Genomic DNA, 21,300 nt, shown 5'->3' on the forward strand with positions numbered 1-21,300 from the left:
GAACACCCATTTTTTTTTATTCTTATTATAGTTAGCATATGACATGCTCAATCCCTCCTTATACTTCTGAATCTAACTTGTTTATTGAAACGATTCCATCAAATCAATAAAAATAATTGTGATAACCATATAAGATTTGAACTCAGTGAAAAGAATGATGTGTTATCTAATATTTCATATTAAAGCTTTAGATTTATGATGAATTTGATTTGGTCCCTCTCTTGGAATTGACCCAATAGTCTTGATGTTGTATTAACCTTTCATTTGTTTTTCCAATCTTTTATCAAAGCCTTTGGTGACAAGTCTGCATCCTTCTACATTTTTGTAAAATTGTTATGATTTTTCTTTCATTTGTCTCTTCAATTATTTCATTATCTTTTTTTTATTTAAATTTTATGTTGGTCTATTTCTTGAACTATCTGATAAGTGAAAATCTTGTGTAGCTTCAACATTGGGGACTCTTGCGTGTGAGGTAGTATTGACTGAGGTTAGGTGATTTTGTAACTGTATCAATAAGCATACTATATTTATTACTTAATATTAACTTCAATGATCTTGCACTTGTTTGTTTAGCTTCAAAAGTGACCATTTCAGGTGAGTATCTTTCTTCATAATTTTTTTGTATCTCTAAACATGTTCCAGGTAAAATCAAGACTTTATCTATGAGGACTACAATCAACTTTTTTATTTATCGCCTTCTCACCTGCTGCGATACGATAAAAATTGGGGCACTTATGATTGCACTTATCATCTCCTTCTTATCTTAATGGACGAAGCTCTTATGTTTGCAAGTGGTCATGTATGAGTGCCAAAACCTTATGTAGAGGTGTCCCATTACTAGCAGGGCTGCTAGACAATGTATCTATCTCATCATTACATTTGTCTTCTCGTACATGCGTATGTATTCTTGTTGAATTATTCTCTTTGTTCTGAAGCTATATTATCACCTATATACCTCTCTTTCGTATATATTAATTGACCCACTAGTGTCTAGTTGCTTCAATATTGTGCTCTTTATCATTCTTTGTTGTACCTGCATTCTCTGGTGCTTTTTGTGGGTCATCATCAATCAAGACGACAAAAGGATTAGCAGTAGTTGCTCTTTTTTCTTTGTTGTTTTAGCTATAACACTCATACCATTATTGTTTGCCTTGTGAATACCCTATGAGTTGAGTTCCATTGTTTCTTTGTTATACCCATTTCTCCTCCTTTGTTCCCTCTTCCTTCATTTTTTTCTTGCCCATTGCCTCAGTAGTCAGTATCCTCCAATTTATGTCTCAATTCAAAATGAAGCACTCTGCATTCTTCGTGGTCATGACTCATGACCTTAAAACTTGCACTCTTTAAAATATTTACGGAACATGTTAAATTGTATCTTAACATGTTCTACTTTTTAATGTTTTAGTAACATCACTCATAATTTTCATCTGTACGAATTTTAGAAAATCAAATACTAGATATACATGAAGATCTTAGCATAACTAGGTCTTGTCTTGTTAATAGTTACCATGTCGTGCATACTATTGTAACTAGGGGCGGCTCTATATTGGTTCAAGTGGGTTCATATGAATCCACTTCGTTAAAAAATAACTCCGTATATATATGTATATTTACTCAGTTTTTTTAATTTTTATATGTATATATTAACTTTTGAACTCATTAACACAAGTGTGACCCTTGCTCAAGTGGTGAAGAGGGTTCAAATTTCCCAACCCACCATCTTGAACTCACTTCGTGAAAATCTTGGGTCTGCCACTGATTGTAACCAAAGAAAATATGAGTTCCTTAATAACAAAATACGTAGGTTGTAAATACGAAAAAAATCCATGCTATAAGTGAATGTCTCTCCTTCAATATTAAATTTGACTTCATGTATTAATGACCTCATGAGATATTCATATCTATTGTTAGCCAAAATATAGTAGATGTTGTTGGAAATTATGTTCATAAAATCATGTTTGCCTATTGAATCTCATATTCATAGGAATATGACATATATTATGATTAATTGAGTGTTTCTCGAAACTATGCTAAAAGATACTGGAGATTTCCCTTTGCCGGCGGCCTTTGGTCAAACAAAAAGTTAAAAGAAGATATAAAATAAGGAATTTGAAGGGTGGTTTGGTATGTTCAACGGGAGTAGAATAATATTTTATGCTCCCCAGTCCCCAAGACATGGTCTTCTTCCTAAGAGAAATGCAGAAAATGGGACCCACTATCTCTGCACTTTCCTTCTTTTTAATCATTCGCTGGCGCCATGATTTCTCACTATTTTCCTTTTCTTCCCCTAATCGGACCGTGCTATGGCGGAGACTCACCGGCGGAGAAAGTCGCCGACGTTCGCCATCATTGTCTTCCTGGTGAGCTTAGTGAATTTGCACTTAAGCTCAGTCAAGTTCGTTTTGAGTCAATCCATAGTCAACGGTGTCGGCACCGCTTCACAACTCGATAATCCGGCTGTGCTTGATTTAGTTACTCGAACTGTATATGACCGTATATACAATCTGACGCTAGGCCTTTTCGACAACCAATTTTCGGATAAATTCAAATTCTGCATTCTGAATCGGTAAATCTTTGCTTATTATTATTTTTGTGTGTGTGGGGAAAGGGAAGTTGAATCACGATGAGACGACAGGGAATGTGATAACATTTATTTATAGTAAGAAAGGCAAATTGTTGGTCCAATTTAATCATTATATATGTTATGTTCTCGGATATGTAATTTATTCGTAATGATGATATGATGTGTTGCAGAGATGAAGAATGGAACCATGCCTTCAATTACTCATCTAATCTCGCTTTTCTCAGTGCTTGTGTAACCAGAACAAAAGGTATTTGACATTTTCAAATTCTATTTTCACAAAACGAAGCAACTGCTAGAGAGAGTCCTTTCAGACCTCCCATAGAATGACTTTATCTACTAAGTGTTCCTTTTTTTCTTTTGTTAGTTTGCAAATGTGATTTTAAGGTAGCAGCATGAGACAACTCGCATAAATTATCAACAACAGGAAAAAATGAAGGAGACAATTAACATCAAATTATTCTATTCATGTACATCACTTGGTGTTGTTGATTTGCTTTTGAAATAAAGTCACTTTTTTAGTAACTTCTTCTGATGATAAGTTTGCGGTGGTTGCATTTACTTTCATCTTGTTAGATCGTCAGTCTTGTTCGTATTTGATGCTATTAGCTAATCAAGTAATAAAGCTGTGATTACAATGTTAGCATTTTCTCCTTTGATGAGAGAAACAAGTTTAATTAACTGCAGACAATTAGATAAATACGGTGGCATCTTCAAGGGGAATTTATTTGTTATTGCAGAGCGAACTTTCAGGCCATAGACTTCTCCGCGGACTGTCACTTGCCTCGCATCTAAACCGTTCAAGATATACAATCTTGTGCATGATTACATTAGGCTTTTAAGATACAAGATATCAATCTCTTCTTGTTTGTCCTATTTTATTTTGAATGAACTATCCAGTTTGGCAGCCCAGAGTAAAAAGCATCCAATATTATCTGAACTCATAAATTGCTACTAGTATTAGTCCGAAATCCTATCCTTTTTTTAATACAAAGTTTGGCTAAAGCTTCCTTTTCTCTGTTTCTTGCTTCTCCTGCCTAATTCTCACGTTTTTAGTCTTAATCGAAGCACTTATTTCTCTCGTATGCTCCTGTATTTTTGTCCGCAACTAGGATCCACTCTCAATGCCTTTGAATATTACCAGCAAGCCTTCCTCTTTACTTGCACTACTGTATTCTCAATTGGCTGTGCTCTCAGCATCTAAGTACATCAATCTTTGCTATTTGAAGAACCATAAAAATGAAAAGAATATCACACCTCTAGTCACACCTGTAATTATTAGCACTAACTCAAATGCATTTGGGGTATTTCAAATTCATACAAAAATTTCATTAGAAACCTTATATTATAATGATGTAAAATTCCATTGAAAGCCATTGAAGCTTGCTTAAGCTTGTGTTTGGAAGTTCAGGTTTTCAAAATCATATTTTGTTTTGAGTGGATGTTGGAATAGATTGGTACATCTTAAGGAGTTTGAATCTCAATTTTGGGGTGATTTGATGGAGATTTAAGGTGGTTTACTTAAAATTTTATTCAAATTCACAGTAGGTGATGACATGGAAGAAGATGAGATATGTATCCCCTATGTATCACTTGTATATTTGTGTGTGATATACACGTGTGATCAATATACTAATGTAATTTCATAAGTGAGGTCTGGTGGGATAGAGTGTTAGACCTTACCTTCATCTTGGGAGGTAGAGAGACTGTTTTCAATAGGCCCTCAACTTAAGGAAAAAGAAATAGTGGAAAAAGACATAGCAGAAGTAAAGAAGCCATAACAAAATTCTATAGGAAGCATGACAAAACATTTCGGAAAAAGGAAGAATAACTATACCAAGATAATACAATAGTCGAAGTTCATGAAACTAATGGAGTAATATGAGGGTTACTAGTATGGAAGGATAAGAGAAACAACATTTTATAACCTACTGATCTTCTATGTTTATCCTTGTCCTTCACAACCGCCTAGCTAAGGTCATGTACGTGGTAAATTGGAATTGTGTCATGTCTTGTCTAATCACTTTTTCCAATACTTGTTCGATCTATCTCTACCTTTCCTGAAACCATCCATAGCTTATATCCCACACCTCCACATTGGGAACATTCATGTATTTCCTTTTCACATGTCCAAACCATCTCGACATCACTCCTGCATCTTGTCCTCCACCGAGCCACTCTTACCTTGTCTATGATATCTTCATTTCTAAATCCCATCTTCTCCAAGTACGACCACACATCCATTGCAATATCCTCATTCCACAACTTTCATCTTCTAAACGTGGGACTTCTTGACCGGACAACACTTTCTCCCATACGACATAGTTTGTCTAACCACCTATTTGTTGAACTTGCCTTTAAGTTTTGGTGGCACCTTCTTATCACACAAGATTCTAATACGAGCTTCCGTTTCATCCACCCCGCACCAATACGATATGAGGCTGTCATGACCTAAAAATCAGATCATGATGGCACCTACTAAATCCCAGCAGTAGGTATGCCAACCCTTAACCCGCTACCAATGTTAACAAGCCTCAAGAGCTGAAGAAAAGAAAGAAGCATAGTAAAACAGATTTAAGAAAGCTACGATCAAACACCAAGTACCACGGGTTGAGTAACCATTGGTACCGTGGTACCTCAATATGGGGAGCTACAGCGGCAGGCTGAGCTCTTAAGTCTGGAATGGCTGGCACTAAGGTTTTCTGCATGCCCCAAGTGCTGCAAGAATGGGCAATGGCCGTCTGAAGTCTCGGCACAAATACCGGCCTGGGTGGTGGCTGGGATGGTCCGCGCCCCACTGGTTGCGGGGCATAGGCGCCTGCTGTGGCTTATCAACCAAATCTGGAGTCACATTCCTCTAGTAACTAGGAGAGATTATACAGGGTTCTAGGCTTCTAGCAAATTTCAACTGATACCTACACTTGGAGGAGGAATTTCGGAAACAAAAGGCTGGCATGCAATGGTTTCAGGAGGGTGACAGAAATACCAAGTTCTTTTCTGATGAAGAGAAATATCAAGTTCTTTTATGCCTATGCTGAAGGCCAAAGTGTTATTGGAGCTTTTGCAGTAAACTATACTGAAGGCCGAAGGCACCTAGATAGTTCCTCGGTTGTGCTGATAAGCAGATAAAAAAAATTAGAGGTTCCCCTATACAAAAACTTATAGGAATTCTATGACTTCAAGTATGAGTCTGGTTGTTTACTGAGCTTTGTTTGCACCGAAAAAGAAAAGTAATATGCAATTCAATTTTATCCTCTGGATGAAATTACAGTGTCCCAAAACATCTGAAGTTCCTTTACTTCCCAACTGTCCACCAAATGCATGCTGGAACCTTTCTCTGTCATATCTTTGACTGACACCAACTACACCAGACCGACATATGTCCTATATTGTTAATATATGCTTAACATATTTCTTTAGAAATTATAGATTTAGTTAAGTTCAGATTAACCTGATTGATCTTTATATAGATAATTTTATGTCAGGTGACAGTTTTTTTTGTTCGCCATTTTTTCTCAATAGATGGTATGTGCTGAATCGGACCCAATTCAGCTCATTGAACTCAAACACTTTTTCCTTTCCGTTTTCTCTGATTTTATATTATTGTTTCTCCTCTTCTTGTTTGTATGGAAGTGAAAATGATGCTGGAACAGACTGAATCTGACGTCCTTTTCTTTCCTATTGCTAAACATTTTGTGCCATTATTCGCTCTCTTCAGGCTACAGTACAGTTCAAAGATCTGATGAAAGTTATATATTGAACAGGGGATATTCAAAGAAGGTTGTGTACTTCTGCAGAAATTAGTTCCTACTTCAGTAATACCATAACATCAGGGTCCAATTATTTAACGCCCAACAGAAACTGTAATTTGACCTCTTGGGTTCCAGGCTGTGAACCAGGATGGGCCTGTAGCACCAACTCAGATCAGAATCCTGACTTGAGGAATTCTAGAGAAATGCCAGCGAGAACTCTTGCTTGTCAGGCCTGCTGTGAGGGTTTCTTCTGTCCTCATGGTCTTACCTGTATGATACGTAAGTACATAACCAATATTATCAACTTTTCGAAAAAATAATAATCAAAAAACAATATTATCAATTGCTTCTTCTTCAACCATTTATGAGGAAAAACTACAAATTTAGAAGTTAATTCTTCTGTTACTACAAGGACTTGTTTTTCATTTATGCTCTAGTATCAAGGAAGTTATTAATCACTAGCTTCTAGATTCCTGTGAGTAGACAGTGTAATTCTTGTTTGTAAGCATGTCTGCAGTAGCCTTATGGTAAATTAATATAAGAGATAACTAGCATACTGCAGCTTTAGTTGAGCAGGGAGGGGGCTTCTATTGTTGTTTGTTTGGGAAAATAGACAAGATTGACCGACTATTTGATTGTATATAGGACTAACATCCTAACAGTTGTTTCCTACATTTTTTACTCCCTTTTCTGAATCCTGAGTTAAAATAGCTGGTAAGGTTATCATAAACTGCGTGTGCTAAGGTTGTGCTACAATGTATGAATCTGTCTCTAGATGATGATATTTTAGTTCAAGATTTTTTGCGCATATATATAATTAACTTATACATTGACATCCTAAATGAACAAGTTCCATAAAAGGGATTGCTGTTAACTCAGCATATATAGTGCCATATCCAGTAATTTGATATTTTGCTACATTGCCTTCAATATATGTATGCATTACATGGAATAGTTAAGTGTTGCTCTAATTTTTACTTATTTTGGTGACATTTATTCAACTTCTTAAGTCTTAGTTTCTATTTTTTCTGATAAGTATTTTTTCTGATTCTTAACAAAAGAAAAGATGCCTGATAGCTTTTTCATTTTTCTAGCCTGCCCTTTAGGTTCCTACTGTCCACTTGCCACACTCAATAGGGATACTGGAATATGCGAACCGTGAGTTCAGATTCTTGATACAAGGCCTCTCTGATTTTCTTAATTCTTACTGCCCACTTTTTGTTTGCATAACATGTTTATTGGTATGTCTATAGATATAGTTATCAATTACCTCCTGGGCAGCCAAGTCATACTTGTGGTGGGGCAAACATTTGGTCTGATGTTCGCAGCAGCTCAGAGGTATTTTGTTCTGCGGGATCATATTGTCCAACAAATACGGAGGAGAATCCTTGCAGTAGTGGGTACTATTTTCTCTCAAAAACCCTGAAGTTCGGTTATCTTCTTGCTGTATAATGTTCAAATGAGGCTTATATCTGATTACAGAAATCACTTAGGAAATCCTTATTACCTAGCTATACTTGCACATTACACTTCTTTCGTGATATTTCATCAATTTTACTCCTCGTATATCCTTTCAAGGCTAATCTTTACCCTAACATTACAGGAACTACTGCCCCACGGGTTCTACGGCTGAGAAACGTAAGTTCCACCAGGCGGAGGGTGACCAATTATTTTCAGTACATTCTTAAAATAGTTGTCTTCTCATGCAACATAAATAAGAAATGCATTTTTATTCGGGATAATGCACAAAATTACAAAAAAAGGGTTTGGGGGTAATAAGACCTTAGTTTAATTAAGATGTGTCTCTGGAATTTCGGTCATAGTCTAGGGGGGTACTTCTACCTTTTCCCTTTTTATTCCCATATTTCAGTTGGATGAGTTGAGATTCTTTCTCGAATGTCGCTGCTTCATGTAACATTCACCTCTTGATGGACTTTCAGGATGCTTCAAGTTGACTTCATGTAATCCGAACACTGCAAGTCAGAATATTCATGCATATGGGGCGATGCTCATAGTAAGTTTTAATTATTATCAAGTCTCTGCCTGCCTGATATCCCTTCGTAGTTTCTTGTTGTTTCTAGGTTTATATGAAGTGAGCACTGAATTCAGTAATGCACTGTGGTTTCAATTGAAGTTCACTATACTGTTGCCATAACCCTTTTGCTGATGAAAAATTTCAGAAAATATTGTACTACCTTTCCCTTGCTGTAGTGAAAATTGGTTCCGGTCTTTAGTATTTGAACTTCTTCATTGATTGATGTTCAAGACATTATACCACCATAGGAGATTCAACTCCTGTTCATCCTTGCAGGCAGCTTTAGCCACACTTCTACTTATAATTTACAACTGTTCGGACCAAATCATCACCGTACGAGAAAGGAGACTTGCTAGATCCCGGGAAGCAGCTGCAAAAGTTGTGAAAGAAAAGATACAGGCACGTGCAAGGTGGAAAAGTGCAAAAGAGGCTGCTAAAAAGCATGCAGTTGAATTGCAAGGGCAATTTTCTCGCAAGTTTTCTCGCAAGCGAAATATAACAGTCAGTGACAAGGTCACAGTACTGAATGAGGAATATACTGATACCGATGGTAATCCATATCCATTAAATGAGCAAAGTACTTCTTTAGTGTCCAACAAATCGCAAAGCGCATCTGAAGTAGAGGAAATAGGATCTAGTCCCCTGATGACGATGATTAATGAGATTGAAGAACAAACTTTTGATAGTTCGGAATCTTTCAGTTTGGAGATCAAAGAAAGAAATTTGAAAACCAAAAAGGCCAAAGGGAAAGATATTCATACTCATAGCCAAATCTTTAAGTATGCATATGCACAACTTGAGAGAGAAAAAGCTCAGCAACAGCAGAATAACAACCTTACTTTCTCTGGTGTAATCTCAATGGCCACAAATACTGATTACAAGAAAAGACCTGTAATTGAGATAGGTTTTAAAGACTTAACTGTTACTTTGAAAGGAAAAAGGAAGCATCTGTTACGATCTGTTAATGGAAAAATCATGCCTGGTCGTATTACTTCTGTCATGGGTCCATCAGGAGCAGGGAAAACTACTCTCCTTTCAGCTCTTGCAGGAAAAACTGTTGGATGTACAATTTCTGGTTCCATTCTTATAAATGGAAAATCAGAACCAATTCGTTCGTACAGAAAAATCGTCGGTTTTGTGCCACAGGATGATATTGTGCATGGCAACTTGACTGTTGAGGAGAATCTATGGTTCAGTGCAAGGTGCAGGTATGTAATAGTTGGTTCTATTAGATATTATGTCCTTGGGAATCTTCATTATCTTATCATTTAAAAAAAATAATTCAGAGATCATGTTATAATGATCAGGACAGGCTACATTTCAAAATTGTCAGTTACTTCTAAATCATCATATTGTTCTATTGACTACTGCTGGCTCGTATCTCAAGTTGATTTGATCCTTGTTTGGTTCAAAAGATAAAACTTGTTGAGTTTTTGTATTTTGTAAAGGTTGTCAGCAGATTTGCAAAAGCAAGACAAGGTTCTTATTGTTGAGAGAGTCATTGATTTCTTGGGTTTACAGAGTGTGCGGGGTTCCTTGGTTGGAACAGTGGAGAAGCGAGGTATCTCTGGAGGCCAACGGAAACGAGTGAATGTGGGGCTAGAGTTGGTAATGGAACCATCACTTCTGTTTCTCGATGAACCTACTTCTGGACTAGACAGTTCATCTTCTCAATTACTTCTAAGAGCACTTCGACGAGAAGCCCTTGAAGGAGTCAATATCTGCATGGTTGTCCACCAGCCAAGGTAACCTACAGATCTTTTGACTTGATACTGATACTACATATACATTGATCCCTTCTGTTTATAGGTTATCTTGCAGCACATAACTACAAAAGTATGCAGTTCCTAGTTGTAATGTCAGGGAGCCATTAATTAAGTGAAATTTTTAAAACAGAAGAAATCTTCGTCTAGCTACTGGAATTCCCTTCTGATCGATGAATATGTTTTCTATTGTCTTGTGACTGAAATCCTTGTTTTGTTCTCCTGCAATAGGCAGTTAGCTTTCATCATATATTGGAAATCAACCAAAAAGTCCACTTAAAAACTGTAAAGATGAATCTTGGTTCTAAATCAAACCCCAAAAGCTAGCTTAATATCATCATTCATCTCTAGGGAACACTTGCTACTACTGTGACGACAGGACATTACTGTTGCTATCCTATATATGTTACGCAGCCAGTCGGGACTTCATACATACTAAAAGACATCGGGGTTGATACACCCTGGAGTAAAGTTATTGTTTTGTTGAGCCTGCTTAAGGTGCATCGAGAGAGCATAGTTATTGACCTCAAGGGTTCTAAGATGCTCCTGGTACTGAGCCACCGACTGCTTCAGCTGATTCAACTCGTTCCCTCTATCCTCGAATTCCTTCTGCCACTTATGCTGGATGGCTGCTGCTCGTTTAAAATAGAATTCTTTTGTATAAGAGCTTCAAACTGTATTCTCCTTCTGGAAACTGCAGGACGCATCTGTTTCACGAGCACATGTGGCCTTCTCAAAAGCCTCAAGAGCTCGTGAAGCACAGACTTTAGCATCATCTATATTCGACACACTCATCATCTCTCTAACAAAAAGATCCACCCATTCTGTACCCTGAAAATGCACCACTTTTGTAGAAGATATATCCTCAGCAGATGTGGTCTCACCATTAGTTGTAGCTGCACCTTGAGTAAAAACCTGGCTGCTGGACTCATGCGTAGCACCAAAGCTTCCTGCCTCAGGCCTCAGATTATCACCAGATCCCAAGCGGAGCTCATTCAGGCGTTTTATAGAAGAATCTAGATCATCACTGGATTCTTCAAGTGCTCTCTCAACCAACTGCTTGTCCATGTCAGAGAAAAGCATGAGAAGATGATTGAGTGCTGACGATGTAATCGAATTACCTGAAAAAACACGATCTGAATCAGAACTAGACCTCTCCGGAGAAAAAGTATGGTCAATTCTCTTCGAAACCAGCAGCAGCACATACGGCGATGACAACGGCTGAAAATCCTGAAAACAAATTCGATCTCTTTCAGCACACTATAGCAGACATGATGTGCTGGAAAAAAAATTCTCTTTCAGATTTCTCCGATCAAAAGTTCCTCTTTTCCCGTTCCGATCTTGCAGATTTATAAATTAAAAAAAAATCATAAAAAATCAAATAATTAATAAAAAATTAAGATTGAATTTCTAAAATTGTCTATGAATCTATAAATAATAGTTTTTAATTAAAAAGAAAAATAATTTCAATTCTCTCTCGTGAAGAGAGGCTCCAGCTTCTAAAAAATGTCATTGCTGATGCTGTTAATGATCTTCATAGCCGTGCTGGAAATCCCAATATCAGGATGAACCTGTTTGAGTATCTTAAAAATGTAGATCTTGTAAGTCTCAATGCTTTTCTTGGCCTTCTTCTTCTTCTCGACGGAACGGCGTCCTTGGGTAGCTTCTTCCCGGCCTTTGGCTTCTTCTCCGCCGGAGCTTTCTCGGCGACGGTGGACTTCTTCTCTTCGAGCTTCTTTTCTGCCGGCTTCTTCTCTGCCTTTGGTACCATTGGAATTAAAAGAGAAAATATGAAAGGAGAAATTGGAAGTGACCGCTCAGGGGGTGAATTGATGCTCAAGCAGCAGTGTGAAGCTCTTATACAAGAGAATGCTATTTTAAAGCGAGCAGTTGCCATCCAACATGAGTGTCAGAAGTAATTGGAGGGTAGAGGGAACGAATTGAATCAGCTGAAGCAGTCAGTGGCTCAGTACCAGGAGCAGCGTAGAACCCTTGAGGTCAATAGCTACGCTCTATCGATGCACCTCAAGCAGGTTCAACCAAGCAATAACTCTATTCCAGGCAGTTTCAACCCCGATCTCAAGTATGTATCAAATCCCTATTGGCTGCGTAACATATATAGGATAGCAACAATAATGACCTGTCGTCACAGTAGTATCAAGCGTCTTCTAGCGATGAATGATGATATTAAGCTAGCTTTGGGGTTGAGTTAGGCCCAAGATCCATCTTTAATCAATTTTGGAAATGCAAATACAGTGAAGTGGACTTCTTAGGGCTGCTAACTATTTCCTTTTCTCATTATCACCTTTTGCCACTTTGCAGCTACACCTTATTCAACATGTTTGATGATTTGATACTCTTAGCAAAAGGTGGTCTTGTAGTCTACCACGGTCCTGTAAAGAAAGTTGAAAACTACTTTGCAGGCCATGGTATCGAGGTACCAGAACGAGTTAATCCTCCGGATTATTTCATAGATATTTTGGAAGGGTTGGTGAAGCCAAGCACCAGTTCAAATGTGAACTACAAGGAGCTTCCTGTGTTGTGGATACTTCACAATGGTTATTCTGTGCCTCCAGAAATGCAACAGAGTGCTGCTGCGCTTGCATCTTCACCAGTGGAATTAAACATTGACACTCAAGCAATTTTTGATCATGTAACAGAGGAAAATTCCTTTGCGGGCGAAATGTGGCTAGACATGAAGACTAACGTGGAGCGCCAACGTGATATTATACTGCACAACTTTATGAGGACAAAGGACCTCTCCAACCGGAGAACTCCAAATGTTCTTCTGCAATATAAGTATTTCATTGGAAGGTACATATTCGCGAAATCAATTTCTTTTAATTGGAGGGTTTGTTCTGTGTTTTACTATGAATTAATAATATAGAAAAAATCTTTACAAAAAGGTAAGTGAAAAATTTTCTCAAGTATTTAACCAGTGATTTGGGAATTGGAGTCCCAAGTCATCTTTATACCCATTACCCAGCTCACTTTCACATATTTTGACACTGCCCAAGTTAAACAAAGGTTCCTGCATATTTATGTGACCTAATATTTTCCTGGAATTGCTCGATAACTGATATCATTATCTGTTTGTTTTTATCACAACCAGTATCTAGTTTTACTTTAGTTACATCAGTATTGACAGGCAAGCAATTTATCCAGTGTGATCAATAATAACCCTCTATAGAATCTTAAGCGATTGAAGAGGAGAAGTGTAGCTGAAGCTGCCTGCAAGAAGCAGCAATATTTGAATCTTCTATAGTGGTCTAATGTTTTGAGCATCAGTTTATAACCGTAGTGATTTTGTTGATATAAACAAAGAATGATGATAGTTGCTAACGTGCCCTTACACTTAGGTAGTTTGGGACATTTGCATATTCCCAACTTGTGGCTAGGAGTAAACTCTAAAAAGAAGAGTTAAGAAAGCTTCCAGAGATCAAGGTTTTTTCATCAAAATGAAGGTCGGTCAATTTTTATAAGATCCACTACTTCCCTCAAACAAAGATCCTCACAGAAATTCCAGCATTCTGATTTGGTAGCAATCAAATGAAATTCTGTTGTTCCAAGGATTATATGTTGTTAACTGAATCTATCTTGATGAAACTTTTCTAGCCGTTGGCAATGAATCAACTTCTCAAACATAAAAGTAAAGAAATAATAAAAAAAAGAAATGTGCAAAATAAGGAAATAAAAAAGAAGTGCATCCCTCTTCTTCTTCGTATGTCTACTTATTTTTGACCCTTTGTGTTAAGTTGTCGTCAAGACCTATGTATAAGATACAGTGTCTGCGCACAGCTAGCATTTAAGAAAGTTGATCATTACCTGTCAAATCACTGTCTTTAGTCACGTTCAGGCATTTCAAAGAGGCATTATGTTTTTTTTTCTTTAATGTCTCTTTTACCTATTAGTTGCGACTATGTTTTAGTTATGGTAGTACTTTTTCTTTAGGTTATGCTTTCTAGGAGTGTTTAGTCCTATCTGAGATTTATATGCTAGTAGAAATATACAAAACTTGGAGTACTTATTAGTATTATTACGAAAAATGGTAAAAAATATGTCCTTAAAATATCAAAATTGAGAAGATATGCCCTTCACTAGAAGTGTAGCTCACATATGCCCTTACCATTCGATAGTTGGTTCAAATATGCCTTCAATTTAACTGGAGCCTCCAATTAACCTAATAAGGTGATTAATAAGAGAAAAAGGGTTAAATATGTCATTACAGTACGTGAAATTGAGCAGATATGCCTTCATTAACATGTACAGATTCAACAGTTCCTTTCTACACATGTTTATGTAACAATCAGTACTATGCACTAATTTGTAAATATGAAAGTAAAAAGTTCAACTCAACTTAATTGTTATTGTTTTGTACATACTGAAGAATGTAAATCATATTATGTCCCTTACCAAAACCAAATCTATATCAATGTAACAGGTGTTCATATCTTCGGTGATAAAACTGTAATTTATAAATATAATTTTGCTCTTCAGTTTTCTGAGTTTTTTCACTATGATGCTCGTATTCCCTGCTCTACACTTGTGTCCTTATTAAGGACGAGATAATTTCAACCATGTTATTATGAAAATAACAACAGATCTTGTGTTAGAAGTTCAATTGTATTGTCTAAATCAATATTTTTCCAGAATAACTGCAATCCTCAAGAGTTGGTTTTCTCAGCGGAGAAACATTGTTACATAGAATCAGTGGGATTAAAAGGGGGTTGTGAGCCAAAAAGTTTAAAATATTAACTTGGTTAAATCAGAGAAGATCGTATGTGATTATCATTCTTGGATATTATAACCGAAGTGCATATTTGTTCAGTTTCACATACTTTATAGGGCATATTTGGCTCTTTTTAACTTATCAATCAGCTAATCAGGTTAATGACCACTTCAGTTAAAATTAAGGACACATTTGGACTAACTATTGAACGGTGAGGGCATATGTGAGCTAAACTATTAACAAAGAGCATATCTGCTCAATTCAAATACTTTAATGGCATATTGGACCTTTTCTGTTATTATTATTGTTATTATTATTATTATTATTATTATTATATTTTTGTATAGCATGGATCTAGGATGAGCTTAAATGAGCGGCATGGTCAATGATGATTCGTAGAGCTGATCTCGACTTGCTTGGGATCGAGGCTAAGTTGTAATAGTGTAGTTGACTGAGGTTGATATCGAACTTGGAGATTTGGCAAGTCAGTAAATTTTGTAACTTCCTCCGACAATTATGTTGAAAATCAGGTCATTATTGTGTTATAACATCAGAGCAGGTCAAGTTTGACTTAATTGTTGGAAAATGTTATTTGTTGTGAGCATGTATTTACTTACCTGCCACTGCTGGATGCATGGGCAAATTTATTTAATTAAATATAAGCTTTCTGATGCTTCAGTTGAACTCTCATATAATGTTTTTCTTTTGAACTTATCCCAGGTTAGGTAAGCAAAGATTACGAGAAGCAAAAATGCAAGCAATAGATTATCTTATTCTCTTAGTTGCTGGAGCTTGCTTAGGATCACTAACCAAAGTGAGGGATGAAAGCTTTGGCGCACCTGGCTATACACACACTATAATTGCTGTCTGTAAGTTGAATAACCTTCTAGTTCAGCGTATAATTTCTTTTCCTGAAGTTCTGATTCAGTTTTGAATTCTTATAATTCTTCTTCAGCTTTGTTATGCAAAATTGCGGCTTTGAGGACATTTGCATTGGACAAGTTACAATACTGGAGAGAAAGTGCTTCTGGCATTAGTAGCATAGCTCATTTTGTTGCCAAAGATACAATAGATCAATTCAACACCGTGATAAAGCCTGCTGTATATCTATCTATGTTCTACTTTTTCTGCAACCCAAGATCTTCTTTCGCAGATAATTATGTGGTGTTACTGTGCCTTGTGTATTGTGTGACTGGAATGGGTTACACATTTGCCATCTTCCTAGCACCAGGTCCCTCTCAGCTAGTAAGCATGAATTCCCTGTGAAACATGTCATATTTTTACAATGTTTGTTTCTTTTCATACCTCTGAATAACATGCTTCACTTATACATAGTGCTCGGTACTTGTTCCTGTGGTTTTGACGCTCATTGCATCTCGCACTGATGGTGGCAAATTCCTCAAGATCTTGGCAGATTTATGCTATCCAAAGTGGGCACTGGAAGCATTTGTCATTGCAAATGCTGAAAGGTATGTTATGACCATATCTATAGTAATTGAGCTATGTATGGTTCGACACTTAATAGTTCTGGTCGTGCAATTTATGGCTTCCCCTTAACTGAAGACCATTCAAATGTTTTTTTTTTAATAAGTATATAATATACAAGTATACATTCTCTCCCTCTCTCATACGTGTGTGTGGGGATGTGGGGGGGGGGGGGGAGGGGGGGGGAGGGAAGACCGGGACATGACGTGTGTTAAGATTGAAATAGCTGGGTATCATGCAAAAGCTGACAAAGCAAACTCTGGACAACGATAAATAACAACAAAAAGACATACATGAAAAAAATATACTCCCTCCATTTCATTATATATTAGTTCGACTCTTCATGGAGTTTAAGAAAAAGGAAGACTATCTTGTGGTCTTAAAATAAAGATGCGTGTAATGTACAAAAATACCCTTTAAATTTGTGGTCTTGAATATGTCAAGTAGGATATTAGGCGTAAAATGTTACTCAATATAGAAAGTGACATTTTTTAAAGGGATTATAATGGGAGGTGAACAAACAAATTTAAATGAAGGGAGTAGTAATTTAATATAGTTTGGTCAATTGACCTACATACCAAAAAAAAGAGTATAACAAATATCTAGAGACTCTTCTACTTTAAAAGACTTCATTGTGGATGTCATGAAGTGTGAAGTAATCATCAATTTATAGACGTCCAAAACATTTTCCTTCAAGTAATCAGCCGAATACGAAATAGATATATATGTTTCTTCCAGGAAAAGAAGAAATAACTATGGTAAATGCTTTAACCTTCAAGACGAAACAAAATGAAAATACTTTATCAAAAAGAAAACAAAAATCCAAATAAGGTAAGAAAATCAAGATTAACACCTAATAATTGTTCCCCTTGGCCTTAATTTTCTGTCAAAATAAACTTCATTTCTTCATATAATCTTCAACATATGACTGCTGCTTGCCATGTTCAGAACTAAGGTTAAAAAATATGCATGGGTTAAAAGTGGTTTTAAAATTCCTATCCAAATAAGGTAAGAAAAGTCACGATAAACACATAACAGTTGTGCTCCTTGGCCTTAATTTTCTGTCAATAAACTTGATTCTCCTTCACATAATCTTTCAACATATGACTGCTGCTTCCCATATTTAAAATTAAGGTTAAAGATACGTATGGGTTGACAATGGTTATAAAATATCCTTATTTTAATCTCTTGAGATATAATACCAAGAATGTTCAAAATTCCACATGGAATAGCACTTTGGTAAGTTTTTCTTAGGAAAAAGTCCTTGCCATCTTGCAGCTAGAAATGCACCCACCTTGAACTTGTCTTCAACCTCGCTCTAATACCACTTGATTGAATAGTAATTACCAAATTTGATGCAAAAGCTAACAAAAGAAACCTTGAACAGCGATAAATGACACAACAAAAAGAAATATACCAAGAAAGATATAATAATTTAGTACAATTTGATCAATTTGCCTAACATATGAACAATTCACTAATAAATATGGTACAAAAAATATCGAAAGATGGTTCTCCCCCTTAGCAGAACTTCCAACTCTTAAGGACTACATTGTGGATGTTGTGAAGTAAAGAAGAAGAGATCCTCGATTTGTAGTGGTCCAATATTTTCTCCTCCAGGAAAAAAATTAGCCAAATATGAAAGAGACTTATCAGTTACCAATTTCAAAATAGGAAAGATATTTTTATTTTTCTTTAGGAAGAGCAAAAATCAACTATATGCGTGGTCCTTCCTTTTGAGAAAAAAAAGAAAATTCGGATAAAATAAGAAATGCATGTAGGTATGATTGTTGGGTTTTGACCCCTTTTTCCTTCTTTATTTTCTTCTTCTTCTGCTTAGCTAATAGCTATACTCCTAGGATGGCGAGGCCACCACTCACCAGTGGAGAGATGCCTTGTTGTTGATCTTTGTCCTGGTTTCAGTTATCCTTTATTGATGCACGATGATGTAAAATGATTGGCAAGCTGCACAACATATAGTGCCTTGAATTCCTAATAATTAAGCATGTTATTTTCTTTCTTTTGTGAAATATAACTCATGTATAAAGATTATCACCGTACTCCCTCCTTCAATGCCTTCCTTAAAAAAAGGGAAGGAACAAAACATGAATAGGTTCTTTGAGATTTAAAAGGGCTTCTAGAGGGGCCTATATCATTGTTCTAAGTTGTTGGACAGTGGATGTGAAAATTGCTTATTCACGCTGTTCTTTAGTTTTTAAAATGCTTTTCTTGGGCTGTGGGTCTATCAGAAATACCTCTATAGCCCACAAGGTAGCGGTAAGATCTGCGTACACCCCACCCTCCCCAGACCCCACCTCTGGGGTCATACTAGGTCTGTTGTTTATTTCTTACAATATGCATTTGACTAACATTCTTTTTATATCTTTCTCGATTTTAGCCAAAAGTTGTGACTTGATGACCACTGCTGTAATCAAATTTCCATTGATGATATAGTTGCAGCTATATATTTCCCAACTAATATTGTGCATAACTCCTGGGTATTTACATGACCTAGTCGAATTAGCAGTTAGGTTGCTTGAGCGATACCTCTATATTCATAGTTCTTCTTTGCCAATGCACCAGAATTCGGTAGGAATTACCGATTCCAGCTTTAAATGCAAGTGCATATAATGAATTTAATCCAGTAGGGCTAATGGCTTGACTTGATACTATGTCCATGCATCACCGATCATGTGCCACTATACTATCTTAGGCACCCGTCTTGTTCTCAACGTCAAGAAGTAGAATCGTTCACTGACCTACCTACATTAGAGATAAGAAGTCTTATAGCTGTGAGCTTTAATCATAAGTTCATTAAAGATTTTATCTCAGTAAGTAGAAGCTGATGATGTCGAGAATTTAAGGTCATCATCTCCTTGACTAGACCACGTGTTTTGCTTCACAAGTATTTTGTGTCCAGTTGCCTTGCGAAGCTACAATTAATGCCATTCTCATTTTAACGGTTTGTGGAGTTTTCTCATTCACTCTCTAGATTCTTAGCCCCTCTTAGGGTGTGTTCCATATGAAGGAAGATGATACTACTACAACATACCCAATTTAATCCATAGAAAATGCAGCATTTACTTTAAATCATAAATCAATCACTATATCAATGAATTTCCACAAACAATGTATAAAGTTGAAAATGCACCAAAGTAGTCTTTCTGTATATAACAATATTAAATTTGCAAAGTATATGATTGTACAATTTCAAATTTCAAACTTGAAAGCACGTAATAAATCACGATGTTTTGTGATTTCAGGTATTATGGTGTGTGGCTGATAACTCGTTGCGGTGCACTAATGAACTGGGGATACAGTCTTCATGATTGGAGTCTATGTTTGTGCATTCTCCTCCTCATAGGTTTAGGTAGTCGAATTATTGCTTTCGTTGGCATGCTAAGCTTTCAGAGGAAGTGAATTGATAAGTAATGTCACTTCTCTTTTGTAGTTAATCATTTTCTCCATAGGATTCTATATATATAGCAACACTGACCTGCATTATTTGCACAAAAGAAAAAAAAGAAGAAAAAACACCTTTATACTTTGGCACTAATTTGCCTCTTATTTAGACTGAAGTACAAACTCAATAGTTAGTAATTCACCCCTCAAATTACCCCTCATTTCATTCTTCTCCTGCTCCTAGTAAAGTATCACCCGCTCAATCTTTATATCTACAGTTTAAAATTTATGTTCAAAATAAGCAGACTTTTTAATGTTTCTTGTTGTAAAACCCAAGTAATATGCTACGAACAATATAAACAAGAGATTTGAAGTGTAGAATGTAGAGATTATTTTATTTAATTGTCTATTCTTATAATATTGAATGAAAACTCTATTTATAGGATGGAAATCACTTCAAAAGTGATTATGTTAAATTCCCAAATGAATATTTCTTATCGAAAATAGTTCATATAATTTGGGGAATATGTATTTATGCATGTAAGTAATATATGCATTAACTGAATAGATAATGCATTCATTTAATGGATTTATGACATCTTCTCTTGGATGTCCATAGATAATGTGTCTCAATGAAAAAAAGCCTAGTGAAGAAAAAAGAGTGATACATCTCATAATCGCCTTGAATGCTGCCTCATAAAAAATATAACTAGGAAAATCTAATTTAGACAAAATCATGGTAAAGGAAAAGAGTGCAATACAGATTTCATCCCCCCCCCTCCCGCTCAAAATAAAAGTTTTACTTGATATCTCGGAAACTATGCATTCTAATGATGTTGACAATGTTTTAATGAATAAGTTTGCAAGATTATCATTTGAACGAATCTTTTAAACGTCTTATCTAACCACAGGATCATGTGTGGAACTTTTTTTTCCCGTGAAATATGTTTTCTCCGGTTTTCTTTGATTGTATCTTCCTTTCGATCGAGTTATAGATGCAACATTATTTTCGTACATGGTGACTGAAATATCTCTTTCTAAAGAAAAAACACATATTTCCTGAATATGATGGGTCATTAATCCCAACCAAACACAGTTCCGACTTACTTCATAGATGATTATTATTTCTGTATGATTTGAAGAAGTAGCTCCTAGCGTTTGATTCATTGAATGCCAAGATATTATTGTGCCTCAACATGTAAACAAGTAGCCCATTTGCGATCAAGCTTTATGTGTATCGATAATGCATCAACATAATCAATAATTTCTGACTCAGAGACTGGTCATTCAAATTTTGTTGAAGCTCGTCTCTTTTTCTCAAAGAAAATTACACATTTGCTTTGTTAGTTTCTTGAATAACAATTCCTCCACATAACGAAAGTTATGTAGATCAAATAATCTTATAACAATTTCATAATCAATAATATGTAAGTGCATCAACTACACTAATACATGATATTTAAAGTTATTCAATTAAATCGAAACTTTTCTTTCTTTATGTTAAACAATCTCACAACCATTGGGGTACTCAATGAAATCACTTTAAGACCTTT

General features: G+C 36.1%; 1 protein-coding gene across 2 annotated transcripts; it reads left to right on the forward strand.

Moving 5' to 3' along the window:
• The first annotated feature begins 1,861 nt into the window (after positions 1-1,861).
• On the forward strand, positions 1,862-19,968 carry ABCG57 (ABC transporter G family member 57). 2 transcript variants are annotated; one of them, XM_004237194.5, is made up of 14 exons: positions 1,862-2,566; positions 2,755-2,831; positions 6,346-6,612; positions 7,428-7,491; positions 7,587-7,733; positions 7,937-7,971; positions 8,274-8,347; positions 8,645-9,576; positions 9,817-10,113; positions 12,454-12,945; positions 15,581-15,729; positions 15,816-16,105; positions 16,196-16,329; positions 19,609-19,968. In XM_004237194.5, exons 1-14 carry the CDS (start codon positions 2,304-2,306, stop codon positions 19,763-19,765), a joined length of 3,378 nt encoding a protein of 1,125 aa, XP_004237242.2. In that variant the 5' UTR covers positions 1,862-2,303; the 3' UTR covers positions 19,766-19,968. The 2 variants fall into 2 exon arrangements, with proteins under 2 accessions (XP_004237242.2, XP_069153210.1); XM_069297109.1 differs by having other exon boundaries at positions 1,904-2,566; positions 6,300-6,612.
• The last annotated feature ends 1,332 nt before the right edge of the window (positions 19,969-21,300 follow it).

The sequence above is a fragment of the Solanum lycopersicum genome, chromosome 4 (genome assembly GCF_036512215.1).
Source record: "Solanum lycopersicum chromosome 4, SLM_r2.1".
NCBI classification, from domain to species: domain Eukaryota; kingdom Viridiplantae; phylum Streptophyta; class Magnoliopsida; order Solanales; family Solanaceae; genus Solanum; species Solanum lycopersicum.

Coding starts and splice junctions, on each gene's coding strand:
- ABCG57 (XM_004237194.5), top strand. CDS start 2,304: ATGGCGGAGACTCACCGGCGGAGAAAGTCGCCGACGTTCGCCATCATT. Junction 6,613..7,427: donor TGGTCTTACCTGTATGATAC/GTAAGTACATAA, acceptor TCATTTTTCTAG/CCTGCCCTTTAGGTTCCTAC. Junction 9,577..9,816: donor TGGTTCAGTGCAAGGTGCAG/GTATGTAATAGT, acceptor TATTTTGTAAAG/GTTGTCAGCAGATTTGCAAA.